This window comes from Hyposmocoma kahamanoa, unplaced genomic scaffold (assembly GCF_003589595.1).
Source record: "Hyposmocoma kahamanoa isolate Upper Pololo Valley unplaced genomic scaffold, ASM358959v1 78, whole genome shotgun sequence".
NCBI classification, from domain to species: Eukaryota; Metazoa; Arthropoda; class Insecta; order Lepidoptera; family Cosmopterigidae; genus Hyposmocoma; species Hyposmocoma kahamanoa.
In genome coordinates, this window is record NW_020653945.1 from 19,816,034 (window position 1) to 19,839,758 (window position 23,725).

General features: G+C 35.5%; 1 protein-coding gene across 2 annotated transcripts in view; it reads left to right on the forward strand.

Annotated features, from left to right (window-relative positions):
• Positions 1 to 21,814, forward strand: part of LOC113233229 (acetylcholinesterase-like) — a 120,282-nt gene extending 98,468 nt beyond the window's left edge. Inside the window, exons 3-6 of one of the 2 annotated variants that reach the window (XM_026468267.1) lie at positions 16,380 to 16,589; positions 16,652 to 18,189; positions 20,054 to 20,229; positions 20,715 to 21,814. In XM_026468267.1, coding sequence (XP_026324052.1) covers positions 16,470 to 16,589; positions 16,652 to 18,189; positions 20,054 to 20,229; positions 20,715 to 20,845 — 1,965 coding nt within the window. In that variant the 5' untranslated portion in view covers positions 16,380 to 16,469 and the 3' untranslated portion in view covers positions 20,846 to 21,814. Of the gene's footprint in view, positions 1 to 16,379; positions 18,190 to 20,053; positions 20,230 to 20,714 lie in introns of both variants that reach the window. The other variant, XM_026468266.1, reaches the window with a different exon arrangement.
• Positions 21,815 to 23,725: the final 1,911 nt, after the last annotated feature.

The window sequence follows — 23,725 nt, forward strand, 5'->3', positions numbered from 1 at the left end:
TTCAAAGTGGTCAGAATTTTAGAACGGCAGTTTCGTAGTTTAATCTCTACAAAAGAGCAAAACCGTACAAAAATGATATAAAGTTTTGGTGAAGCTATGAAATATTTAATTTCGGCCGCTTGTTTGTGTTGACAGAGGCAAATCAAACACTCGCCGATATTGCCAGCGTTATTTGATATCGTGCAAAAATACTGAAACATTTAATATGACTATTGTTGGAATAGAGTGATGGCCATCTATTGCGTATGGAGCAATTTTGTTTCTTATGCCGCAAATATATTATTTCGTTTCGTAAGAATACGTCCAATGGATACTAATACAGAGCGCCCATTGCCCAAAGTAATAGATAGATAGTCATTTAGGAGGTTTAAAACTATAATAAAACTAACATTTTATACTAAAGGTTATTCAGTATACTGAATAACCTTAATGAAGCTATATATAGCTTCTGCGTACTTGGATTGCAAAAATCAATGATAGTTTCCCGTTTAACTTTTTCAGATTGTGACGATCTATGATATTTAAAATATAGTATTTAAGCTTTTATTGTATTTACCCGCATATTTTAACTATAAATCCAAAGAAGTAGATAAATAAATATTGTAAATTATAAATGTGTACAAATGTTTATTTACAAAGAGCAACCCCTACAGTTTCTTAATAATTCTTCTTAGGCTGCTAACATATTGACTGCATGTTTGCAGTTAATGCGTGAAGTACATGAGTAGTAAAAATTTAAATTAAATTAATAAAAATTTTAAATCGCAAAGATCTGAGGGGCATTGCCACTACGCCCGTCACCCTGAGACATAAGTTGATAAATCCCATGTGGCTGTGACAAGTCTCATGTGCCTGTAATTTCACCAGCACCATTACCCTTCAAAATCGGAGCACAGTAATGCTGACATTACTGTTTGGTGGCAGAAATAGACATGGAGGCAGTACTTCCCTGGACTAACTCTTTCACAAGGAGCTCTACTGCTACTAAATACCAATCCTACATATGTGAGTTTGTTGGAGAACTGAACTGAATAACTATATTTAAAAAAGGAAGTTCTTTAAGGAAAAGGCTTGAGGCCATAAGCCATAATTTAGCCAAATTCTTTCCTCTGACATTGAACTCGAGACTTCATTTAGTAAACGCTGTACCGTCGAGGACAACATGACTCATTTGTCTCTCATTTTTCAGCCGCCTCGAGCAAACCAATCTCCTAAATGACTTGCTGTACAAAATAACTCGACAATCTGGAGAAAGATGTTATCGTCTAAGTTAACCCGCCCAACCAAGATGACACGTGGATTCCTAACTGCAGTTGGCATGATTGTGCAATGCGATTTGGCAGACTTACCCTGCCGACAGAGCCAGATATTATTAGGCCAAATTTTGAAGAGAAAATGGTAGAAACATGCGGTAATAAGACGGAAAGCTTTTACTCAAAATGAAATCATAGATTTGTGTATGTGTAACAAACCTGAGTTTCTTTTTTCTTAAGTACTTATAATAGCCTGTATAATTTGTAGAACGTGTTATTTTATATATTAATACATTATTATTTTATGCCTCACCTTAGATGAAAAGAGAATTTGCACACGGTGTATTTTTAGACGCAAATGACGCGCTGATGGTGCGTGTTAACGCGATTCAAACGACATTCGGAAACGTTCAATGTTTCAGTGGCGCCGTAAACGCGCGTTTCACGAACGTAATAATTTATCATATGCGCGTAGAAAAAATGCTGTGTGTATACGCGCTATACGGCGATACAGATGATTGCATAAACAATAAAGTCCGTTTTTTCACGCGGGTCTATTATAAGCGAAAGGAAAAAGTGTGGTAATTTTGATACAATGTTCGAAAAATTGGTAAAATATTGAAAATTTGGATTTTTAAACTGCTCTACGATCCTTGAACACGCTTCCTTTACATTACGACGCAAATGAAACAATCTGGTTTTAGAATCTCTACGGCACCGCAAACGCGCGTTTGTGCCACGCGCGTTGTCTGCGTTAATTATAGGTTCTAAATGAACGCTCATCGAAAACCATTTGCTACAAATGTAATAAAATTGTTATTGATATAAAAAAGGATATACTAGTTTTATTCTTATTTCGTACGTACTTTTTTGCAAAGTTGTTTTCGCAAAAATGACATTTTTCGAATTCCGTCTACTTGTTATTGACGGTGCGACATAATATTTTTGGCAACGATATCTATGTAATTGACTAAGCTGCATGGTTTAAAGATCTTTACCTTCATAAAGCAAAGTACATGGCGACTTCAATCTTTAAACAAGAAAATTCACTGGAACTAAAAATGGTTCGAAACAAAACTATCCAGTAATTTTCAGGTAAGTTTTTTGTATTCAAATTTGGTGACAATTTTTATTATTTAATTACTCGATTATATCATCGTGACATATTAAAGAATATTTAGGTCAGGTTACAACACTCGAATATTAAATAATACTTCATAATGATATTCTATAAATATTTAAATAAAAAGAAATTGTCACCAAAATTTCGTACAAAAAACTTACCTGAAAATTGCTCTATCAATAGTGATAGTAACTATTTATAGTATTTTGTTTGGGACATGTAGTTGCTGTGAATGTTCTTGTATAAATATTGAAGTCGTTGATTTCTGGCAATTCTAGGAAAATCGTGCACTGACTGCAATGGGATGTATTAATTTCTCATGTAGAGCTCTTTCGACTAAAGGTACTACATAAAATTCGTCATTTGCTCAGTGACGATATTAGATTTTATATTTATTATTATATTATTAGATTTTTTAATATGTGAATCTGTTATTTTATCAGAATTGAGTTATGCGGATACAGTTTATAGTCCCTGTCTTCTCTCTACCTCAAAAAAATTAATACAACGTGTTCAAAACGCCTGCATTCGATTCTGTTACAAAATTTCACCGAGTCACATAACACCTGTGTTAAACCGACATGTTATTCTTAGTATGAAATCTAGAAGCACTTTACATTTTTCTACATTTTCTACATTGATGCACTCTGTTGTTGGATACAAACGTCCACCTTATCTATATGTTAAGTTAAAATGTTAAGCTATAATTCACGCAGAGTTAATAGTTTTTTATTGGTAACGCCATTCCATAAAACACGAACCTTTGAGGGTAGCTTTTGGGTGCAGGCATCTAAATGCTGGAATAATCTTCCTCCTCCACTTAGACAGCCAATCTCAAGATCTGCATTTAAAAAACGAATGAAAAATCTGTTGATAGAAACCCAGCGTATTCTCTGATGCCGCGTTGTTCCTATCTCTTGTCTTCTAACTTATTTATATTTACTTATAGCTTTTATATAATAATATATACATGTATCACACGTGTATTGTAAATATGTAGTGTGGCATAAAGCAGAGGATACACAGAGCATGTACCATTTCCTTAGGTCTCAGCCGACGCTGAAACAGGAACGACTGAAAATCAGCGTCTGTCTCGCCCGAGATAGACATATTGCTGAGTCGTATCCTTTTCTTCTTTTACGCCACTATACACACTTACTAACTTAAAATCACGCAGCCATTTGTTGTTTTAGTGTTAAGTATTAGATTTAAGTGCGTATAGTGACTCAATATAATGAATAAAAGTTTTGCTTTCTTTTTTTGCTTATTGCATTTAAGAACGATGGCATTGAACAGGATATATACATAGTACCCAATCCTTATTATAACTGTACACATATTTATCCATATTAACAATGAAATGAAAGCAGAAAGGTTATCCAATACAGGCAGAGCAATCAACCACACGTGATAGTAGAGACAATAGTAGACAGCGGTATCGGATCTCAATAGTACTTGGAATACAAGCGTATTGACAAACAACTATTTTATATTCTAAGAAATGTTTTCGAAACCATATACGTATAACTTGGTTATTGTTGTCTACGCAATGTGTCAGGCAAAAAAAGGAACCAAAGTCAAAGTCAAAGTCAAATAATTATTTATTTCATAGGTAAATTTTTACATTTGAAAACTTTTTTTTAAGCTACTGCTCGTTCACTACGCTGACGTCCCTGAGAAGAACGCGCAAGAAACTCTAGGGATTGCTCTTTTCAAATAAACTTAAATGCTATAGAATACATTTTTAACCATATTTGTGTGGAATCTAGACTCATTGTCTTTCCATACATCTTTATCTAACATAGTCTACAATTTTGTAATATGACTTTTCAATTAAAATACTTTTAATGTGCGTTTTAAACTTAGGAAATGGTAATCTTAATATATGCTCCGGAATCTTATTGTAAAAACGTTTACAGTTCCCATAAAAGAATCGTTTACCTTAGTTAAACGAAATCGTGGTACCGTGAGTTTGGACTTAGTTCTAAGGTTAATATTAAGGATATCTTCTTTCTTAACGAAATTATGTATATTTATACGGGCGTAACCAATGAAGGTACTGTGAAGTCTATCTGTCACTCTTGAAGACGCATGCTGAGAATTTGTTGGACTTATTGATCATACTCTCGTAGCAATTTAAAATATTTGCATCCTATCATTCATACGTGTGATTCATATTCTGCGATATCGGAAATAAATATCATAATAACCTAGATATAGTGACGACAAGAAAGACAGAACGGGACGCTAAGAGGATGGAGTTGGTCTAATATTAGGGAAAAACTTGTTCCAGAGGGAACATTTGTTTCAATCCATAATAGCAATAGAGCTCCTTGTGAAAGAGTTCGTTCAAGAAAGCACTGCTACCTTGCCTATTTCTGCCGCCAAGCAGTAATGTGAGCATTGCGTTCCACTTTTGAAAGCTAAGGGCGCTAGTGATATTACGAAGTCATGGAACTTGTCAACATATCTGAAGGTGACGGGCGCGGTAGCACTGTCCCTTAGATATTTGCCACTTAGAGTTCGGTACTTAGAGTTAGAGTGGCATTGGATCTGCTATCCAAGTGCACGACTTTTTCGACCCATGATTGATATCATAAAATAAATCCACTTGTTACCTTTAAACGTATCTATTTGTAAAGTACAGTAAAGGCTTAATTAATCGAATCATTTGTTTCGATCTATTTAAACCATATACATAAAAGCCGACCTCAAAAGTCATTCATCTCCTAATTTGTCACGCTTAGAGGTGGAACATTTTCTTCAAATTTAAATGGGACCAAGACTGCGGCGCCCTCTTTCCAACAAAAAAAAAAATTACCAAAATCTGTTCACAAATGTCACAGTTATCGCGTAACATACATAAAAAACAGTTCAATGGAGAACCTCCGTTTTTTAGTTCGGTTATAAATTAAAAACAAAGTGCATTAAATAAAAAAAAACAAGGTTGACTAGCTACAATAGAATAGAAATTTCACAAGCTATCCCACCCCCTCCCTCATAAAGAATTAAAATATTCATTGTTATCATATGGTATATAACTTCGGATAGACCATTGTGGATGCGCTAGGTAACATTTGGTTATGTTAGATATTATTGTTAAAGGCGCTCCAACAAACCTGCTTAGGTTTAAAAGTGTGAAGTAAACTTATGTTTATTGCTTTTGTAAGTTATAAATAAACTAAAAAAAGGTAGTGTTTTGTAAATAAATATTTGTCATAAAACTATTAGTCGATATCTGACGAAAGCAGTAATGCTTCAATATGACACTTTGTGAAACAGTTCGTCCAGGGAAGCACTGCCACCTAACCTACTCGTATTTCTCCGGCCAAACAGTAATTTCAGCATTACTGTGTTCCGGTTTTGAAGGGTAATGGTGAAATTACAGGCTTGCCAAGTTATGTCTCAGGGTAAAGGGCGCAGTGTCAGTGCTCTTCAGATCTTTGTGGTTTAAAGCTCTGAGTGGCACTGCATATGTTATGTCAGTTGATATTATAAAAAAATAAAAAACAATCTTGTATTAAATTCCATATATGTAAAATGTGAACACACTGTTTTATTTACACAGATCAAATGTATCTGTATTTGAAGTACCGTCACATGTCAGTGTGCGAATAATGCACTCACCCTCTCTATATGCTTTTCACTACCTTATACAGACAGATAAAATGTATTCTATTCAGAGCATTGTATGATGTCTGTGTGTAGGAAATACGCTCGCCCTCTCTGTGTGGGGAAGCTCGCAGGCTTTTGTTTTCAAAGCCACTGAATGTGACGGAAATTGTTGATTGAAATGTCTACATAGTCGGATGCTATTAGAGTGTTAATTAAATGGGAGATCCTACACAATGTTATTGAGTTTCGCAATTACGGTTTTTTACGAAATGTTGGAATATTCCTTTGTATGTAAATAAATTAATATTAAAGAAAGAAAGAAAAACGTTTATTCATTAAATTGATTTACGTTTATTCACTATACGCACTTAAATCTAATACTTAACACTAAAACAAGAAATGGCTGCGTGATTTTAAGTTAGTAAGTGTGTATAGTGGCGTAAAAGAAGAAAAGGATATGACTCAGCAATATGTCTTTCTCGGGCGAGACAGACGCTGATTTTCAGTCGTTCCTGTTTCAGCGTCGGCTGAGACCTAAGGAAATGGTATATGCTCTGTGTATCCTCTGCTTTATGTCACACTACATATTTACAATACACGTGTGATACACGTATACATTATTATATAAAAGCTATAAGTAAATATACATAAATATAAATAAGTTAGAAGACAAGAGTTAGGAACATCCGGCATCAGAGCATACGCTGGGTTTCTATCAACCGATTTTTCATTCGTATTCTAAATGCGAATTTTGAGATTGGCTGTCTAAGTGGAAGAGGCTGATTATTCCAGTTAGATGCCTGATACCGGAAGCTAACCTTGAAGGCTCTTGTTTTATGGATTGGCGTTACCAATAAAAAACTAATAACTCAGCTTGAATTATAGGAATAAGTCTGCCATTTTAACTTGACCATATAGATAAGGTGAACTATTAATAATAATAATAATAACGCACACACTCAACATAGCCCCGCACTAGGGAAACCCTGTGTCGTGGGTGCCATGGACACACACATAGACAACCACAAATTACACCCAAACTCACGAGAGAAATAATTGTAGGCCATACAACTATTTCTCCCGGCCCGGGAATCGAACCTGGGACCTTTGCGTGGCAGTCCGGCATGGTAACCGTTCGGCCACGGAGGCAGTTAACAACGGAATGTATCGAAGTAGATAAATGCAAAGTCCTTCTGGATTCCATTTTAAGAATACCGTGTAGGTTTAGCAAAGGTGTTATGTGACTTCTCGGTGGAATTTAGTAACAGAAACGAATGTAGGCGTTTTGAACACGTATTAATTTGTTGAACATAATTCAATTTTGATAAAATAAGAGATTCGCATTTTTAATGTCTATGTCTTATTTTTAGTTAATGTCTTCACTGAGCAAATGACGAATTTTATATATTACCTTTAGTCGAAAGAGGCAAGACCTGGCAGTAGACTCTACGTGACTCTTAAATCGCAACCCACTGTCCACAGTGACACCTAAATTTTTAACCTGGTTACCAAATTCGGGCGATGATCCAAAAATACTAATCCTAGGATTGTGTGAAAGAATGCTTACAACCTGGTTTTTTGAATCCAGAACCATAAACTTAAATTTGGTTAGATTTAGAATGCCTTATGATTTAACCATCAGGCAATAATAACAAGATCGGAGTTGACCTTGGAAAGGGACAGTTTTAAATCCTGTGGACTCGTATGAATATAGATTTGGACATCATCCGCATAAAGATTGTTATTGCAGTATTTCACATTCTTCATTATATCCGCAGAGTACAAAACAAAAAGAATGGGTCCTAATATCGATCATTGTGGTATCATATTAGACATCACATACGTTGATCTGATTCTACAGTAAGTAGAAAAAACACTTGTGTTATGGAAATCGGAAACAACGACGGCACTACAAACACCCAGACCTGAGACAATATGGAAAAGTTATTTTTTTTCTGCACTGACCCGGCCGGGAACTGAATCTGAGACCTCAAATATGGTGACGCCATGAAAAATGGGGTGCAAATATATGAGTATGTACAAATTAAAAAGTTAGGCTACATTTTTTTTATAATTCTGAGGTGTAGGTTTAATATTTTCATCGAGTATATAACCAGAAATAGAGACGAAATAAGGGCCATCCACCCCTGGCAACTTATCAGGTAAATGCGCCTTATATCACTTTAAATATTAACTCTCGTTGGCGTTGACATTACAAATTAGAAAACTGAAATAGTACAGCGCCAACAACTGACCTGTGTGTACATTTCCGTATATTCCAAAAATATTCTGTATTTATTGTAATAAGGATAATATCTCTAACAATGGGGGCTGTTTCATTCGGTGGTGTGGGAAAAATGATTCTCTAATCTCAAAATCTATTTACAAAACAAACGGAATCATATTTCATCGGTAATTAAATATTAAGTATGTAATTTTGCAATTTTCGTCCATTATAGCAAAGCTCAAGTAAAATTGGTCGATTTTCGACAATTGACGATACCCGTCAATTGTTTCGAATTTGAGCTGGCCAATCGGAGCACAGTTGTCACAGTAATGATTTGGCAGAATAGTTTTCAAACAAATTCAATGACATTTCGTCTCTATTTCTGATTATATACTCGATGAATACTTAGCACGACGTTCCACCATTTTTTTAACCGAATGCGAAAAAGAGGTGTTTGTACAGAACGTCACGGTGGCCCAATGGTTTGCACTGTCGGCACTGGATGCGGAGGTCCCGGGTTCGATTCCCAGTAGGATCAATTTGGAAACGGATCTTTCCTAAATTGCTACTAGTCTGGCTGTTCTGAGAAGTGCCCCAGAGTGAATTTACAGAACTTTCTCTGAATGTAACTCCCTTCGAGACCATGGACGTTGCAACACGTCTGAAATGTCGAGGTAAATAATATATTATGTTTCGACGCTGGAAAGGTCGTCCAATGTCCAACGTGTATTTGGAAAATATTTAAAATATTTAAAAAAATAATAACTCTAATTTTATTTGTTACACGAGAAAGCTGAAACTTTCTAGTTTTCCATAACAAATAAAATAGTTGGTATAGCGTCTGGTACGGTAAGCTAGAAGAAGTCGGTTCGAATCCGGCTAGATCGAAGGAATTTTTTCTGAGTGTTCGAAATTTGTATTAATAGTTATAACAAACTAGTGGAATAACTTCACAAAAAATAATTGAATATCAATTCAACAAAAATTTAAAATACAGTGAATAGCGACATCTCTCGCCAGGGCTGGTAATTATAAAGATATTTAACTGGGTGATCAAACATTCATGGATTTCTCATAGATGGCGCTACGACTAAAAAGTCATTGAAAAAACCAAATACAAAGATATGGCGCAAGCACATAGAAAAATTTGTGAGGTCCGCTGGTTAGTTCCGTGGTTTAGTTGGTGTAGCGTCTGGCACGGTAAGCTAGAAGACGTCGGTTCGAATCCGGCCAGATCGAAGGAATTTTTCTGAGTGTTCGATCTTTGTATTAATAATTAAAATAAAATAGAGTTGTATTTTTTTCTTAAAAAAAAAATCTTTGAATCACTCTACTGTAATATTTTTAGCTGCACGTTAGACGTTTTATCTTTCCAGTGTTGATTTATACATAATTAAGTTCCGATATTAATTCAAATAATGTGTGAAAATTAAAATCAATGTATAATGACGATTTACGTGGGCTCACAGGTTATGACGTTTTAGAGATTAGTTCTTTGTGTCGAGGGATGTTTTTGTACCTATTTTCCTTTAGGTATCTTTAGTTGTGTTCGATAAATGATACTCTAATAGTGAGCCTACTGTACTCATAGGTTAATAAACGTATGTAAATTACCTGCTTTATAAACTTTTAATATCAATGATGTACCCATACAAACTGTGAATGAACTGAAATAGTTTGGGTGAATGTAAACATTCCAGCGAACAAAAATTCCTACGCCTGCTAATGACAATATCATTCAAAATGTCATTATCTTATTCGGGTAGATTTGGAACTATAGATTTGTTGGGACAGGTAAAAAGATATTGTTTCGTTTTATTTTCTATTGTTTTTCGATTTTAGTGAAAAAAAACAAATGTATTTTCTGTATTGTTGCCTACATATTAACTAAGAATATGGAGCAAAAATTCTTTATTGTAAATTTTATCCTAAAAGACTTTATACAGCGTTCATACATCGTTCTTTACACATCGTTCGTTTAATGAGCTCTACTCCTTGTTGCCGCCAAGCAGTAATGTCAGCATTATTGTGTTCCGGTTTTGAAGGGTAAGAGTGCTGGTGAAATTACAGGTACACGGGACTTGTCAACTGTCTCAGGGTGACAGGCGCATTGACAGTGCCCCTCAGATCTTTGCGATTAAAATCTCTGAGTGGCACTGTAACTGTTATGGACTGGCGTGTAGCTTACAATCTGGCACACGACTTGGTCGTCTCATCACTTAAAATTATTAAAAAAAAATTTCGCACCTCTCATGGAAGAATGGCATAATTGACGTTACTCAAAAATGTTTGTGACTAATATTATCGATACAAGTTACAAGAATTGGAGAGGATGTGAGTTATATTTTTCCGTATCCAATAGAGCAATAAACATTTTTGACGTAACTTCTCTTATGCCATTATGCCATGAGGGGTTCGATTTGTAACTAAAAAAGTTACAGTTTGTATGGGCTGGTACATAAGTCTCGAACAGGTCTTTTTAATATTCTATTCAAATTCAAAAGCATCTGTAACCTTCTGAATTAAATATGTGATTTTGAATTTAGAAAAAGCATAACTTTATCGATTTGAGATGTCACTATGAGTCATCGTAGTAAGTTGCAAAAGCAATAAAAAACTTAGGTTATTGGTATTAGTACACTTAGGTTATTTAAAGTCAATTTAACTTTAACAAAAAGTTATTTAAAGTTTTTCAGGTGTACATATTAGATAAATAAAACCTTAACACGGCCATGATTAGATTATTTTCTAACGCTAAGTATAAAGATTAGTTAAAGTTAATTTTTTTCTTTACAAACTAATGTAATACAAGTAAAACAAATGTAAAGGAGGCTATGATAATATTAAAATAAACATTAAAAAAGGAATTTTTAAGTTTATTCAATGTCACGATGTTTTATTACCATTTTTTTTTATGAAATTATTCCACTTGTTTGTTATAATTATCCATACAAATATCGAACACTTAGAAAAAATTCTTTCGATCCGGGCATAACAAAGTAGTGGAGTAATTTCACAAAAAAGAATTGAATATAAATTCAATACAAATCCAATTACTCCACTTGTTTCTAATAAGAGGAACCCTTAACTATTTTTACAATCATAATCTATTATAGGTCTACTATATAGTTAAATCTAAGAACTTTAATAGTGTAGTTGCGATACCAAAACTAATTAATTGAGTACATATAGGCATACGTACGTATGCAGTAGAGCTTTTTGTGAAAGAGTTTGCTCAGAGACGTCTGCCACCTTACCCATTTCTGCCGCCAACCAGTAATGTGAGTAGTACTGCGTTCCGGTTTTGAAGAGTAGGTGTAATTTCATTACAGGCACGTCAGACTTATTAACTTATATCTCAGGTGACGCGCGCAGTGGCGGTACCCCTCAGATCTTTGTTTTAAAACTGAGTGGCACTGCAACTGTTAAGGACAGGATTGTCTCTTACCATCAGGCGCACGAGTTAATAATAAGAACGCACACAGATAGCCCCGCCCTAGGGTAATATAAGACAAGACCACTACAAATTACACCCAAACTCACGAGAGAAATAAATGTAGGCTATACAAATATTTCTCCCAGCCCGGGAATCGAACCCGAGACCTTTGCGTGGTAGTCCAGCATGGTAACCGTTCCGCCACGGAGGCAGTTAAACTTGTTATACTTGTTTGTCCCGGCACTTGGTATCCTTTTTATTTTATTATTTTATTTTTATTTTAAATAAACTGGGTTGTTTTTGAAGCCATGACAGTGAGTGAAAAGTCGATGTCTCAGCATAAATGGTTGTCCATGACTCTGACATTCTGCCAGAATGAATGATTGTATTTCCTTACGAGAGACGCTATTCGTCATCTTAGATAGTCTACTAGCTTTATCCTGTCATTTAAAATTGTTACCTCATCCTGTAATCAAGGTGGCTTCCTGTGTATATATGATAATCGCACATTCAAAATTAGATCTTAGCGCCGTTGTGAACGTACGTTTGCAGGATGGCAAGGAATTTACGGCAGGGACGATTTGTTGCTTTAATTTTCGATACAAGTTTATGTGAAACTACATTGTAGAGCCTGAATTGTTTCGTACTTGTTTATTGTATTTATTTGTTCGTTTTTATATTTATTTATTTATTGCAAACAATGTCAGTAGTCATTACACAGGCAAACATACCCCGCTGGGGTGTAGCAAATTAATAGTACTCTCGAATAATTAACAAAAATAGAACATAGACTAAAGGTTCTTAAAATAGACACATTACGTTATGGAAGAGTTGAAGCGTTCATCACTTCTATCACATCATCTTATAGGAGAGTCCATGAAGTCTCTCACACTGTAGTAGCAACTATTTATCAGAAGACACTTCAATTTGGTTTTGAAAGTGTTTTCATTTTCTTCTTTCTTAAGGGAGTCTGGTTTTTTATTATAAATTAATATATATCTGTAGAGCGGGCTTTCTCTAAACATTTCTAATTTCGGAGTACTAGTTTTGTATTTCGACAGCGCAACCGACTTAAAACCGGGAGGTGTTATACGTTATGTATAAAACATACATACAGCCGAACCGTATGTTTTCCGATTTCTCCGTCAATTTTGAATCGATTTTGAAAATTATTTTCTGGTTTGAAAGGGTGTATACCCTTTCACCCTTTTACCGAGAGTATTCTCGAGGTGGTCCCTGATGCCGACAATGCTGTTCCGGGTTCTTTTCGGTTATCACAGATTTAAAAAATATTTTCCTCAAATAAATATCGACTTTTCACTGTATACAATATGTATAATTAACAAATCACCATCACAACCAGAAAAAAAAGTATAAGGGATACATATACAAAGGAGTCCGTAACAGTATCCATATCACCAAGAAGTTAGAATCTGAAATCCCATGGAAATCGAGAGATCTCCACAAGTTTTAAAAGCTTGGAATCATTTACATACAGCGTGTTTGTTGAACTGTCACTAATCAAAGGTTCTCAAAAAGACGTGGCCGTGCATCTTTCAATTTCTCGGAATGATATAAAGGGACGAGCAGACATTTAATTGTCGAAAAAGCTTGTGATGGGCCTATTTGAATGAAAATCAACTAAGTAGCATGAAGTGACGACTCTCAGACTCAAACACTGGAAGGGAAAGTTTAAGACAATTTCGTAATGCCTGTTTGTCATATGGTCGGCTATTAAGACATAGGTCTTAATTTTTCCATTTCTCGTAATCCTTTTTCATCATGTGGTCGGTTAAGTAATTTATTTTAATTTAATTTATTTTAAGAATAAAAAATAAACAAACTTTAAAAAAATACAACTAACTTCAAAAACCACAAAAACTCATTACACTAAAAAGCGAAAAATATCAAAATACAGACTTAATCCAAACGACAACAATGCACGTAATACTTTAAATTACTTTTTGTCTAAATTTGTTTTGTACAGGGTCAAAAGCACGTCAAGTTTCACACTTAAGAATTAAATACAACTCTATGCCACTTACGATAAGAACGGTCCAAACTACAAAGTGTCAAGCTTGACGTGCTCTTGACTGTACACAGTATTATAATTACTTATTAATCAAGCTATATATATTTATGGTTTATTTATACAATTACAATGTGACAATTCTTGTCCAAACCAATTTACCTATAATTTTAATAAAATATTATTATTGGTACTGATCGGTTTGAAGTTTTATTTTGCCGCTAAAAATATTGATACTTAAATATGTACACTATGTTATTACTTATTTTTGAAGTCGGTGCCAGCTAAGGAAAGAAAAAGAAAGAAACACCTTAAGGCTCAATTTACATTGCGGCGGAACGAAAGGAAAGCGAATTTTCGTAACGACATAAATAATGAATTTTATGGTCAAATCTGTAACGTACAAACTAGATACGATATAGATAGATAGAAACTAGATAGTTTGTACGTTACACAATTAACCGTAAAGTTCATTACGCAATGTACAATATAGTTACAAAAATTCGCTTCCATTCCGTTATATAAACAGCGTCCAATGGATTGCAATGCTATACAATAAGTTTGTACTTGTTAGAACTATAGTGAAACAAAAGCTTTCCACTAAAACCTTTAGAAGACTATACACAGCTTCTGCGTACTTGGATGATAAAAATCCGTGCCAGTGACCCGTTTAGCTCTTACAGGTTAGGGACCTATGACGTTTAAAATAAATAATGTAGACGATAAATGTGTATAAACAAATGTTTATTTACAAAGAGCAATCTCTCGAGTTTCTTGCTCATTCGTCTCAAGGGAGTCTGCCTTACGAATGAGCAGTAGAGTTTAATCAATATGACGATTTTTAGTGTAATTTGCTTATCTACGAAATAAAAATTATTTGACTTTGACTTTGAAATCAAAAACGTTTTACATGAGCCTTTATCCGTTCTACGACTATACACGGGTCAACTCTAATTGAGGTAAAGCTAATACCTTGCATGATGATTTAATGGTTCATCATTAAAACATCATGCGCCCAGAGCAAGTACAAATAAAGCGTGAATAAAGCATCCATCTTTTTACGTATAAAACTTTTTGAAATAAAAAGATTGGAGCTTTATTCACGATAAAATTTTGCTTGCTCTGGTCGTTACTGTATGCTTAATTCAAAATCATAGTACCTTGCAATGCTGCGTTATTGAATAAAGGCGGCGACAAGAGTTCTGAACCTTCTTAAATAAGTAGGTTTCAACGCGACCTTCTTTCACCGTTATCGAGGGGTATTATTACTATATATTCACAATTGCGTTACCGACAAATTCAAGTAACCAAGCTATATTGGTGATTGACACTCGGCTGAACAAAATGGAGAAGCATTTTAGTATGTAAGGAGTTTACGAATAATGACAACAATAATTGCACAAAAGTTAAATACATTGTCGTATTTTGTACCAATTTTTAGAAGATATAAATTATCGCATTCTTTAAGAAACACCATTGTACTACCTATTGTATGAACGATGATAAATCACCGAGTTGCTCTGAAGAATAAATAAATGGGTTTTGTGGGTAATTTGTCAACTGTAGGAGGTAGACAATATTCTGATATTGAAAGAATTTTCTTGCCTATTAAAATTTGAAAACCTTTTTTGTTTAATATTTTGATGATTATTGTATTTGGTTGAAGGATTAATAAAATTTGTTATATTAATGCAACGATCGAATACAAAGAAAAATAATTCTTTAGATCTGATACGACTCCAACCTGTTTTTGCCAATATAGGGCAATCGCTCTACCAACTGAGCTACAGATAACCAGCAGAATTCTTACGAATTTTTCTATGAGTTGGTTTCAGGTTTTTTTCCATAGCACCACCTGCGAGAAATCTATGAAGTTTTCCTTCACTCAACCTACTACATTTGCAGCTACCAGAGGTTGACAGAAGTCGCTTTTAAAGTGTAATATTGATTATAATTAATATTATAATATTTTACTACCGTGATATTAATTTATATTTGTAAAATTACTCCACTTACTTAGTTTGTTAAAATTATTAATACAAAGACCATTAAATAAATTAAATTTAAATAATTATGGCGTTACGGCAAAAAAGCCGTTTAAACCCATTACAAAATTCTGTAGCAGGCACAGAACTGTTAACTGGATCTGTAACTAGTTGGTAAGAGCGGTAGCCACGGTGAGGCAACATACACTGGTTCAAGTACAGTCGGATCGAAAGGATTTTTTAAATATTATTCATTCTTTGTATCAATAACAATATTTTGTTACATGGCAACTTATGAGTTAGAATTTCATATAAGGTGTCGTGGTATTTATGTGCTCATGAGTATTTAGATACATATAGTTATTTTTAGCACAAGCTAAAACTGTAATAGTTAATAACCATATGGGATGTATGTATCGATTCTTTTGATATGCGAAAGTTAAAAAAAATTATCTCTAAAAAAAAATTATCTTATTGTTTACTACAGGTCATCTTTAATGATTTCCATCTAGTTTATCTTAATATCAACAGGTTGTCATTTTACATTTCCGATTGTCTGGCCGCATGTCTCCCATTACGAAGTCTCAGTTCGAGTACTCTTAGACCCCGCTTATTGAACAAAGTGTTGTCAATTAGGCAGCACAGCACAGACATAAATATAATATAACATGATTCATGGCATTTTCTAATGTGATTGTTAATTCATTCCAGGTGGTGATTGTGGGAGAGGGTGTAGTGGCGGTATGCACGTGTTGTTGGCAGCGCTGACGGCGCTGGTCGCGCACGCGCAGGCTGGCCCACATGAGCACCGAGCCCGGCACCACGCACCCGAGCATCCCCTCCACTTCCCTGCGCCAGCGCCGCCTCAACCCTACCGCGGCCACGGAGAGGCCGTCCGATACAACCCAGAGCTCGATACTATCCTCCCCCGCATTGAGGAACATGAAACCTCTTCCAAACGCGCCAAGATTGAAGACGAAACCTCCTCCAAGAGAGCCAAGTACGACGAGAGGTATTACTCCAACCATGAACGAGCCCCTGAGGAAGTCCTCATGGCTGATCAGCCCTATCTAGGCCCAGAAGAAAATGACCCCCTAGTCATTCGGACCAGAAAAGGGAGAGTTAGAGGCATCACCCTTACATCAGCGACGGGGAAGAAAGTTGATGCGTGGTTTGGTATACCCTATGCCCAAAAACCAATCGGTGACCTAAGATTCAGACACCCCAGGCCCGTTGAGAGTTGGGGCGATGAAATATTAAATACAACGACACTGCCACATTCGTGCGTCCAAATTATAGATACGGTATTCGGAGATTTCCCTGGCGCTGTAATGTGGAATCCCAATACAGACATGCAGGAAGACTGCCTTTACATAAACATTGTTGTTCCAAAACCACGACCTAAAAATGCAGCTGTCATGCTATGGGTGTATGGAGGAGGATTTTACTCGGGAACCGTCACTTTAGACATTTATGATCCAAAAATACTGGTTTCTGAAGAAAACATAGTTTATGTGTCCATGCAATACCGAGTGGCATCTCTTGGGTACCTGTTTTTTGATACTCCGGACGTTCCAGGGAACGCTGGAATGTTTGATCAACTCATGGCGATGCAGTGGGTGAAAGATAATATTGCTTTCTTTGGTGGAAATCCGCATAATGTAACCTTGTTTGGAGAATCTGCTGGTGCAGTATCCGTATCTTTACATTTACTATCACCATTGTCCAGAAACTTATTTTCTCAAGCTATTATGGAGTCTGGAGCTGCAACAGCCCCTTGGGCTGTAATATCGAGAGAAGAAAGTGTATTACGAGGAATTCGATTAGCTGAAGCTGTCCACTGCCCTAGTTCTAGAACCGATATGGGCCCTATGATAGAATGCTTGCGTAAGAAGTCAGCAGACGAGCTAGTTAACAATGAATGGGGGACGTTGGGTATTTGCGAATTCCCGTTTGTACCGATAATCGATGGATCGTTCTTAGATGAAATGCCGTCAAGATCCTTAGCGCATCAAAATTTTAAAAAGACCAACTTGTTAATGGGTTCAAATACAGAAGAAGGATATTACTTTATCCTTTACTATCTCACTGAACTATTCCCTAAAGAAGAAAACGTAGGAATAACCAGAGAACAATATATTCAAGCTGTTAGAGAGTTAAATCCTTATGTTAATGATATAGCTCGTCAGGCTATTGTATTTGAATACACAGATTGGTTGAACCCTGACGATCCGGTGCGGAACCGCAATGCTCTTGACAAAATGGTTGGTGATTATCATTTTACTTGTAGCGTGAACGAGTTTGCACATCGGTATGCTGAGACTGGGAACGATGTGTTCACGTATTTTTACAAACATCGAAGCAAGAACAGTCCGTGGCCATCGTGGACGGGCGTGCTTCACGCAGACGAAGTCAATTATGTGTTCGGCGAACCATTAAATCCTGGAAAAAATTATTCCCCCGAAGAAGTGGAGTTTAGCAAGAGGATTATGCGGTACTGGGCAAATTTTGCTAGAACTGGGTATGTACTATTTCTTTTACATTAATTGACCGAATTTACCTATTAATGATACTGGATCACCTAGCTCTATTGCTGTATATATAATTAACATTCCATTTGATATATCAAAAATGCGTCCTCTATATTACTATTTTTACTTGTTATTGATTATATTTCATACAAACTAATATTATAAATAGTACAGAGAAAGATGGAACCTAGGAGAATTTTATTTTTGAAATATGCACATGAAAGTTTGTATGTAAAACCAATAAAACCATGAAAATTAGATTAATACAGTAGGCAACTGCAAGTACTTATTCTACGCAGATGAAGTCGCGGTCACCAGTTAGTAATATATGTATATATTTCACTACGATCGAACCTGAACCATTTTCTGATAAAATGACCATTTTTGTAATATAAAAATAATTAGCGAAATAAAACTTTATCATAAGCACGATGACTAGCAGCACGAGCACTAAATTATGTCCTACTTTTTCCTTCCAGCCTTATAATATACGTGGGGTGCACTATAAGTTTCCGGAATGAATAAGAAATAATATAAATAATAAAAATTCTATAAATGGTCGAAAATGAATTTATTGTTTCTCAAATCATTCTCCGTTAGCGTTAATGCACTTTTTGATACGAATGAACCAATTTTGAAAACATTTATGCCACTCCTCTGTGACAATCTCTGAAACATATTTTTCACACTCTTCGACAGCCTCTTCAGGTGATGAAAATCGTTGACCGTGCAACTGGTTCTTAATTTTCGGAAATAAATAAAAGTCACAAGGTTCCAGGTCGGGATTGTACGCGGGATGGCTCATAACGGGTCAACGGTGTTCACCTTCAAACATTCATTTGTATGTCTGGCCGCGTGAGAACTGGCATTATCGTGGTGCAAGATGATACGGCGTTTACGGTTATTTTTACGGAGTTTGTAAATAATATCTGGCAAACAAATGATCGTGCACCAATTACTATTTACGGTACCACGGTATCACCAACGATTCTCCAAAGCAACAGTAGCCACGTGTCCAGTTTTATTAAAAAAAGGAGCAATCATCCACTTAGAGGCACTTTCCACGCGCACCACTTTGATTGGTTTTGGCTCATCTCGAAAGACCCATACGCTCGATTGCTGCTTTGTTTTAGGATCGTAACTGTAAATCCATGTTTCATCAACTGTTACTAAGTCCCACACCAAATTTGACGCCTCGTCGTTGAATCTGGTAAGCATGGCATTGTACCAAGTGACGCGAACCTTTTTGGAGCCTCAATCAAATTGTGTGGGATCCACCGAGAGCACAGCTTTTTCACACCTAAATGTTTGTGTAGTATTAGTTGTATATAACTCATGCCATCTTTAGGCATAAAGATGCCCGAATCCCATGGTATGTCGCATGCCTGTTTTGATCATACGACGCACAGCATCGATGTTTTTGTTGTTCACAGCAGTGGACGGCGATCATCACGAAATTCTTCACTGAGATTCACACGACCGCGTTCAAATTCTGCAAACCAACTATAAATAGTCGTCTTGCATGGTGCTTCATCGCCAAAAGCAGCTTGAAGCCGAGCGAAGCTCCGCTGAGTTGTTAAATTACACTTAAATTTGTAGAAAATCATACTACGAAAATGTTCACGAGTTAAATCCATGGTGATGTAGACAAACAATTTCTAAAATGACGCCACAATGTAAAAACAAGTAACAGTCAGATGAAACAAACTGTATTCTACAGCCAAACAGTTCTATTTTCAAATGTTGTAATTAATTTTTAAATATTGTTTATATAAGTGGCCAGTTCCGGAAACTTATAGTGCCCCTATGTAGCCTTTTTAAACATTTCGACAATTATTTTTCCTTACATTCCAGGAACCCTTCAATCAACCCTAATGGCGAGACCACAGAAATCTTTTGGCCTAAACACACAGCCACTGGCAGAGAGTACCTCACTCTAGCATTGAATTCAACTGAGGTGGGACATGGAGTTCGCGCAAAAGAGTGCGCGTTCTGGCAAAAATATTTGCCTCAACTGATTGCTGCTACCAGTAAGTTCTAAAATTCTTGTTTTAGGTTTTCTCGATTGTTACACATTGAATATGCAACCATTTTTTTGTTCCTATCGCGCATATTTATTTTTTTTCAAAGCTAACCATGCTTTTTTGCCCTTTATAGATCCCAAGGTCACGACTGATTGAGATGGTAAAGACATCATTCGAATATTACGACTTTTGTGCCGTAGTGCCACACAGAATTTTATGAATGTCAGCTTGATAGAATGAATTTTTCTTATTGTTTGATTTTTGTGTTAATAATTAGTAATTTCACAAAAAATAATTGACTATCATGGTTAAAAAACATCGTGATATACATTAAACTTAATATTACAACATTAACAACAGTTAAGCGTCAATATGTCCGACGATATTATGTGTTTGACTAGTAAATGCCTGTTCGTTCTAGCCTTGAAATAGTACCTAATTTGTTGATTTCGGTAAATATAGAATCCTGATCAGTTGCTTTCTATTTCCAGGTAAGCCAGATCCTCCTATGAACTGCACCAATAGTGCGTCTACGCAATGGTTGTCTTATAAATTTCTTGGCCTGAGCCTTGCCACCGTCGCCGGTTTCTCGCAAACCAAGCTGTTCAACTATGTTATATGAATCTTAGACAATGGGCCTGTTGTCCTCTCTTGTAGTTCATTTAGCTTCAATATCTTCTCTTACTAAACGCCATCTAATAGCAACCCGGGAAACGCTTTTCGTGTCTTATATTGAAAAAAACAATGTAAATGAATACGTTGTCATCTAAAAATGTCTGGAATATTTTCTTATCAACTTATTTTTGTATGTAACAAAAATGTAGATTGTGTAATTTTAGTTTTAAGCCACCTCAAGTGTTATATTGCGCTAAGTCCAAACAATATTTGTCTAGTAAAGTCGCTATTAAGTTCCATTAATGTAAGTGATGTAAAATTATTGTTTATGAACTAATGTTATAATCTATTTTAAAAGGAGTGATGCCTCCATCAACATATCACTTGTTAATAACAAATTATAGAATTATGGTAGCCGTAATTTTGTCATAGCTGATAAGTCTCTACATATCTTTCGAAGGTAGTACAAGCGTGACTTCTGCGAACGCAAACGAATATAATATGATGTGAACAATGACTTTGTAACTAAGCAATCAAAGGAACAAATGTGTGAAGTGTACTCTATTCGTAGTAAGGTGTAGAAGGGGCGAGAAGAAAATATTAGCTTTAACGCGTCTGTATTGCAACACATATCACGCAAGGCATAGAAACATTTAAGTTCATATAATAGCTATAGAAAATAAGTTAAGGTGTAAGCTAGGCCATTTCACAACTTTGTAGCGGACCAATATTAGAAAGTTGTACGTGTATTATGATTCGATGTAATATAGAACAGGAATTGTGTTTTGCGAATAATTTTCGTACTTATATATGAAGGGTTAAAGATCATGCAAGATGTCAATAACAATGGAATATAAATTGAGGGATTTAAGTTATTTATAAATATAAATATTTACATTACGCACCTTCTGTGAAATAGTAATTTAACTTACAAAATACAAGTTAAAAAATGAAAATGATAATGTCTTTATGCGGTCCTCACATGTTCCCGAACCTTGTTTCGTTTGTGAAAGTCTGGTGTCCATACTAAGATTAACCTGTGTTACAGACCACCAGGCTGTCATCCTTACACCTCTAAGAAGATGCAAGAAAGATAGGCATAAGATAGGAAGACACGTGTAGTCATACAATTACATAAGCATGAGACAACTTAAATAGTTACAAAGTAAGCAAAATGAACATTAATTAAGAGTATAGTTTATTTTTTGTTTTTTTTAGCTCCTAAGCACCGGATCATCATCATCAGCGATGACTTACGACTCTGAGACGTGGTCACTTACTATGGGCCTCATAAAAAAGCTTAAAGTTACTCAACGAGCAATGGAGCGAGCAATGCTCGGCATTAGTCTACGTGATAGAATCAGAAATGATTAGATCCGTAGAAGAACGAGTCACTGACTTAGCTCAAAGAATTAGCAAGTTGAAGTGGCAATGGGTAGGTCACACAGAGCTCTTAAAATTGACGACTGTTGGGGCAGAAAGGTTCTTGAATGGAGACCATGTACCCTCGAAAGTAATTTTGAGAGGAAAATGTTTTTTCTTTTAAACCTAACTTAACCGAACATAATCGTGTCTTTGCTATAAACATTCAATATATCCTGAAAGAACAACTGTTTCGTTATAATTCGGTTTTCGGTGTAAAATTCGAACAAACGTTATTTCGGATAAAATAAATTTCGACTTTGTGATAGGGTAACCTTTGGGTCAGGTACGATAGACTTTGTGATAGGGTAACCGGCATTGTGTTGTCGTCCATATAACTATATACAATTACACCCGCCGCGCTCCCGACCCGACACGCGCTCAACCCGCTTCCGCGCTCTGTTTGTTTCACGCTTTATTACATGAACATAAAGATTTTTCGACTCCGTATCGATAAGTGTGGTGAGTCCCTTATTTTACCGTAAACGGCGTTACTGTCCATGAATGGATCATTTTTTGCAGTTAAGTCGGTGTGCGATTTTATCTTTGTGCGATTTTACCTCATAAATTTCGAAGAATTTAAATTTGAATTTGTCGTAAGTATCGATAGAACGTTTTATTATAGTTTGTTGGAAGGTTGCGAATATTTTCAAAAGAATAAGTATAAATAATCTCTTAAATTATATTTCATTGTTTTAAGAACTACCTAAAATTATGACGAGTTGGTACCACAAAGGACAATGGAGTAAGAAGTGAAGTGACAAGATTGAGTGTGTCAGGGAAGATGAAGTGATTGAACAAGAATACAGTACATAGTATACTCTACTGAATGTGTTAGAAACATACAAAATTTAACCTTAATGTTAGGATCGATACATCTAGTTTAGAGATCGTAGTGTCGCAGTTCAGCTTTCGAATATTGGTATAATATGAGTAGATGAATCTTTACAATTCGTTCGAGATTTAAGATATAAAATTACTAGTACAACATGGTAAATGACAATGCTAGAATTGCTATGGTATCGATGGAAAATTAAAATTTGGAGCGACGAGACATTTCTTAGATGTTCAATTTTGAATTTCTTTTTTTTAATCTCTGGTCTTGTTCTTTTGTTTTCATATTAATTTAAATTCGAAAAGCGATATTTTATTACTATAAGAAGTCTTCAAATTAGACGATTGTGGCGCTGCAGCTGCGCTTCTAAATATTGTATGAAAATTATTAGTGGGGCGGCTGCAGCGCCACTGGCGCGCTTAATTTGAAGGTGCCAAAACAAATTTTTCCTAATTGCTAACATTATCACCTTATAAAGTGCACCTTTAGATTTCTTACTTCCGGTAAAGGTACTGAATGTCCGTGAATTCTGTTGAATACTGCAAAAATATATAATTCGCTTTCGAAAGTTTCGAGAAATTCATTGTAATTTTATCAGAGACCAGAAAACTAGATTAAGTCGTGTTTGTG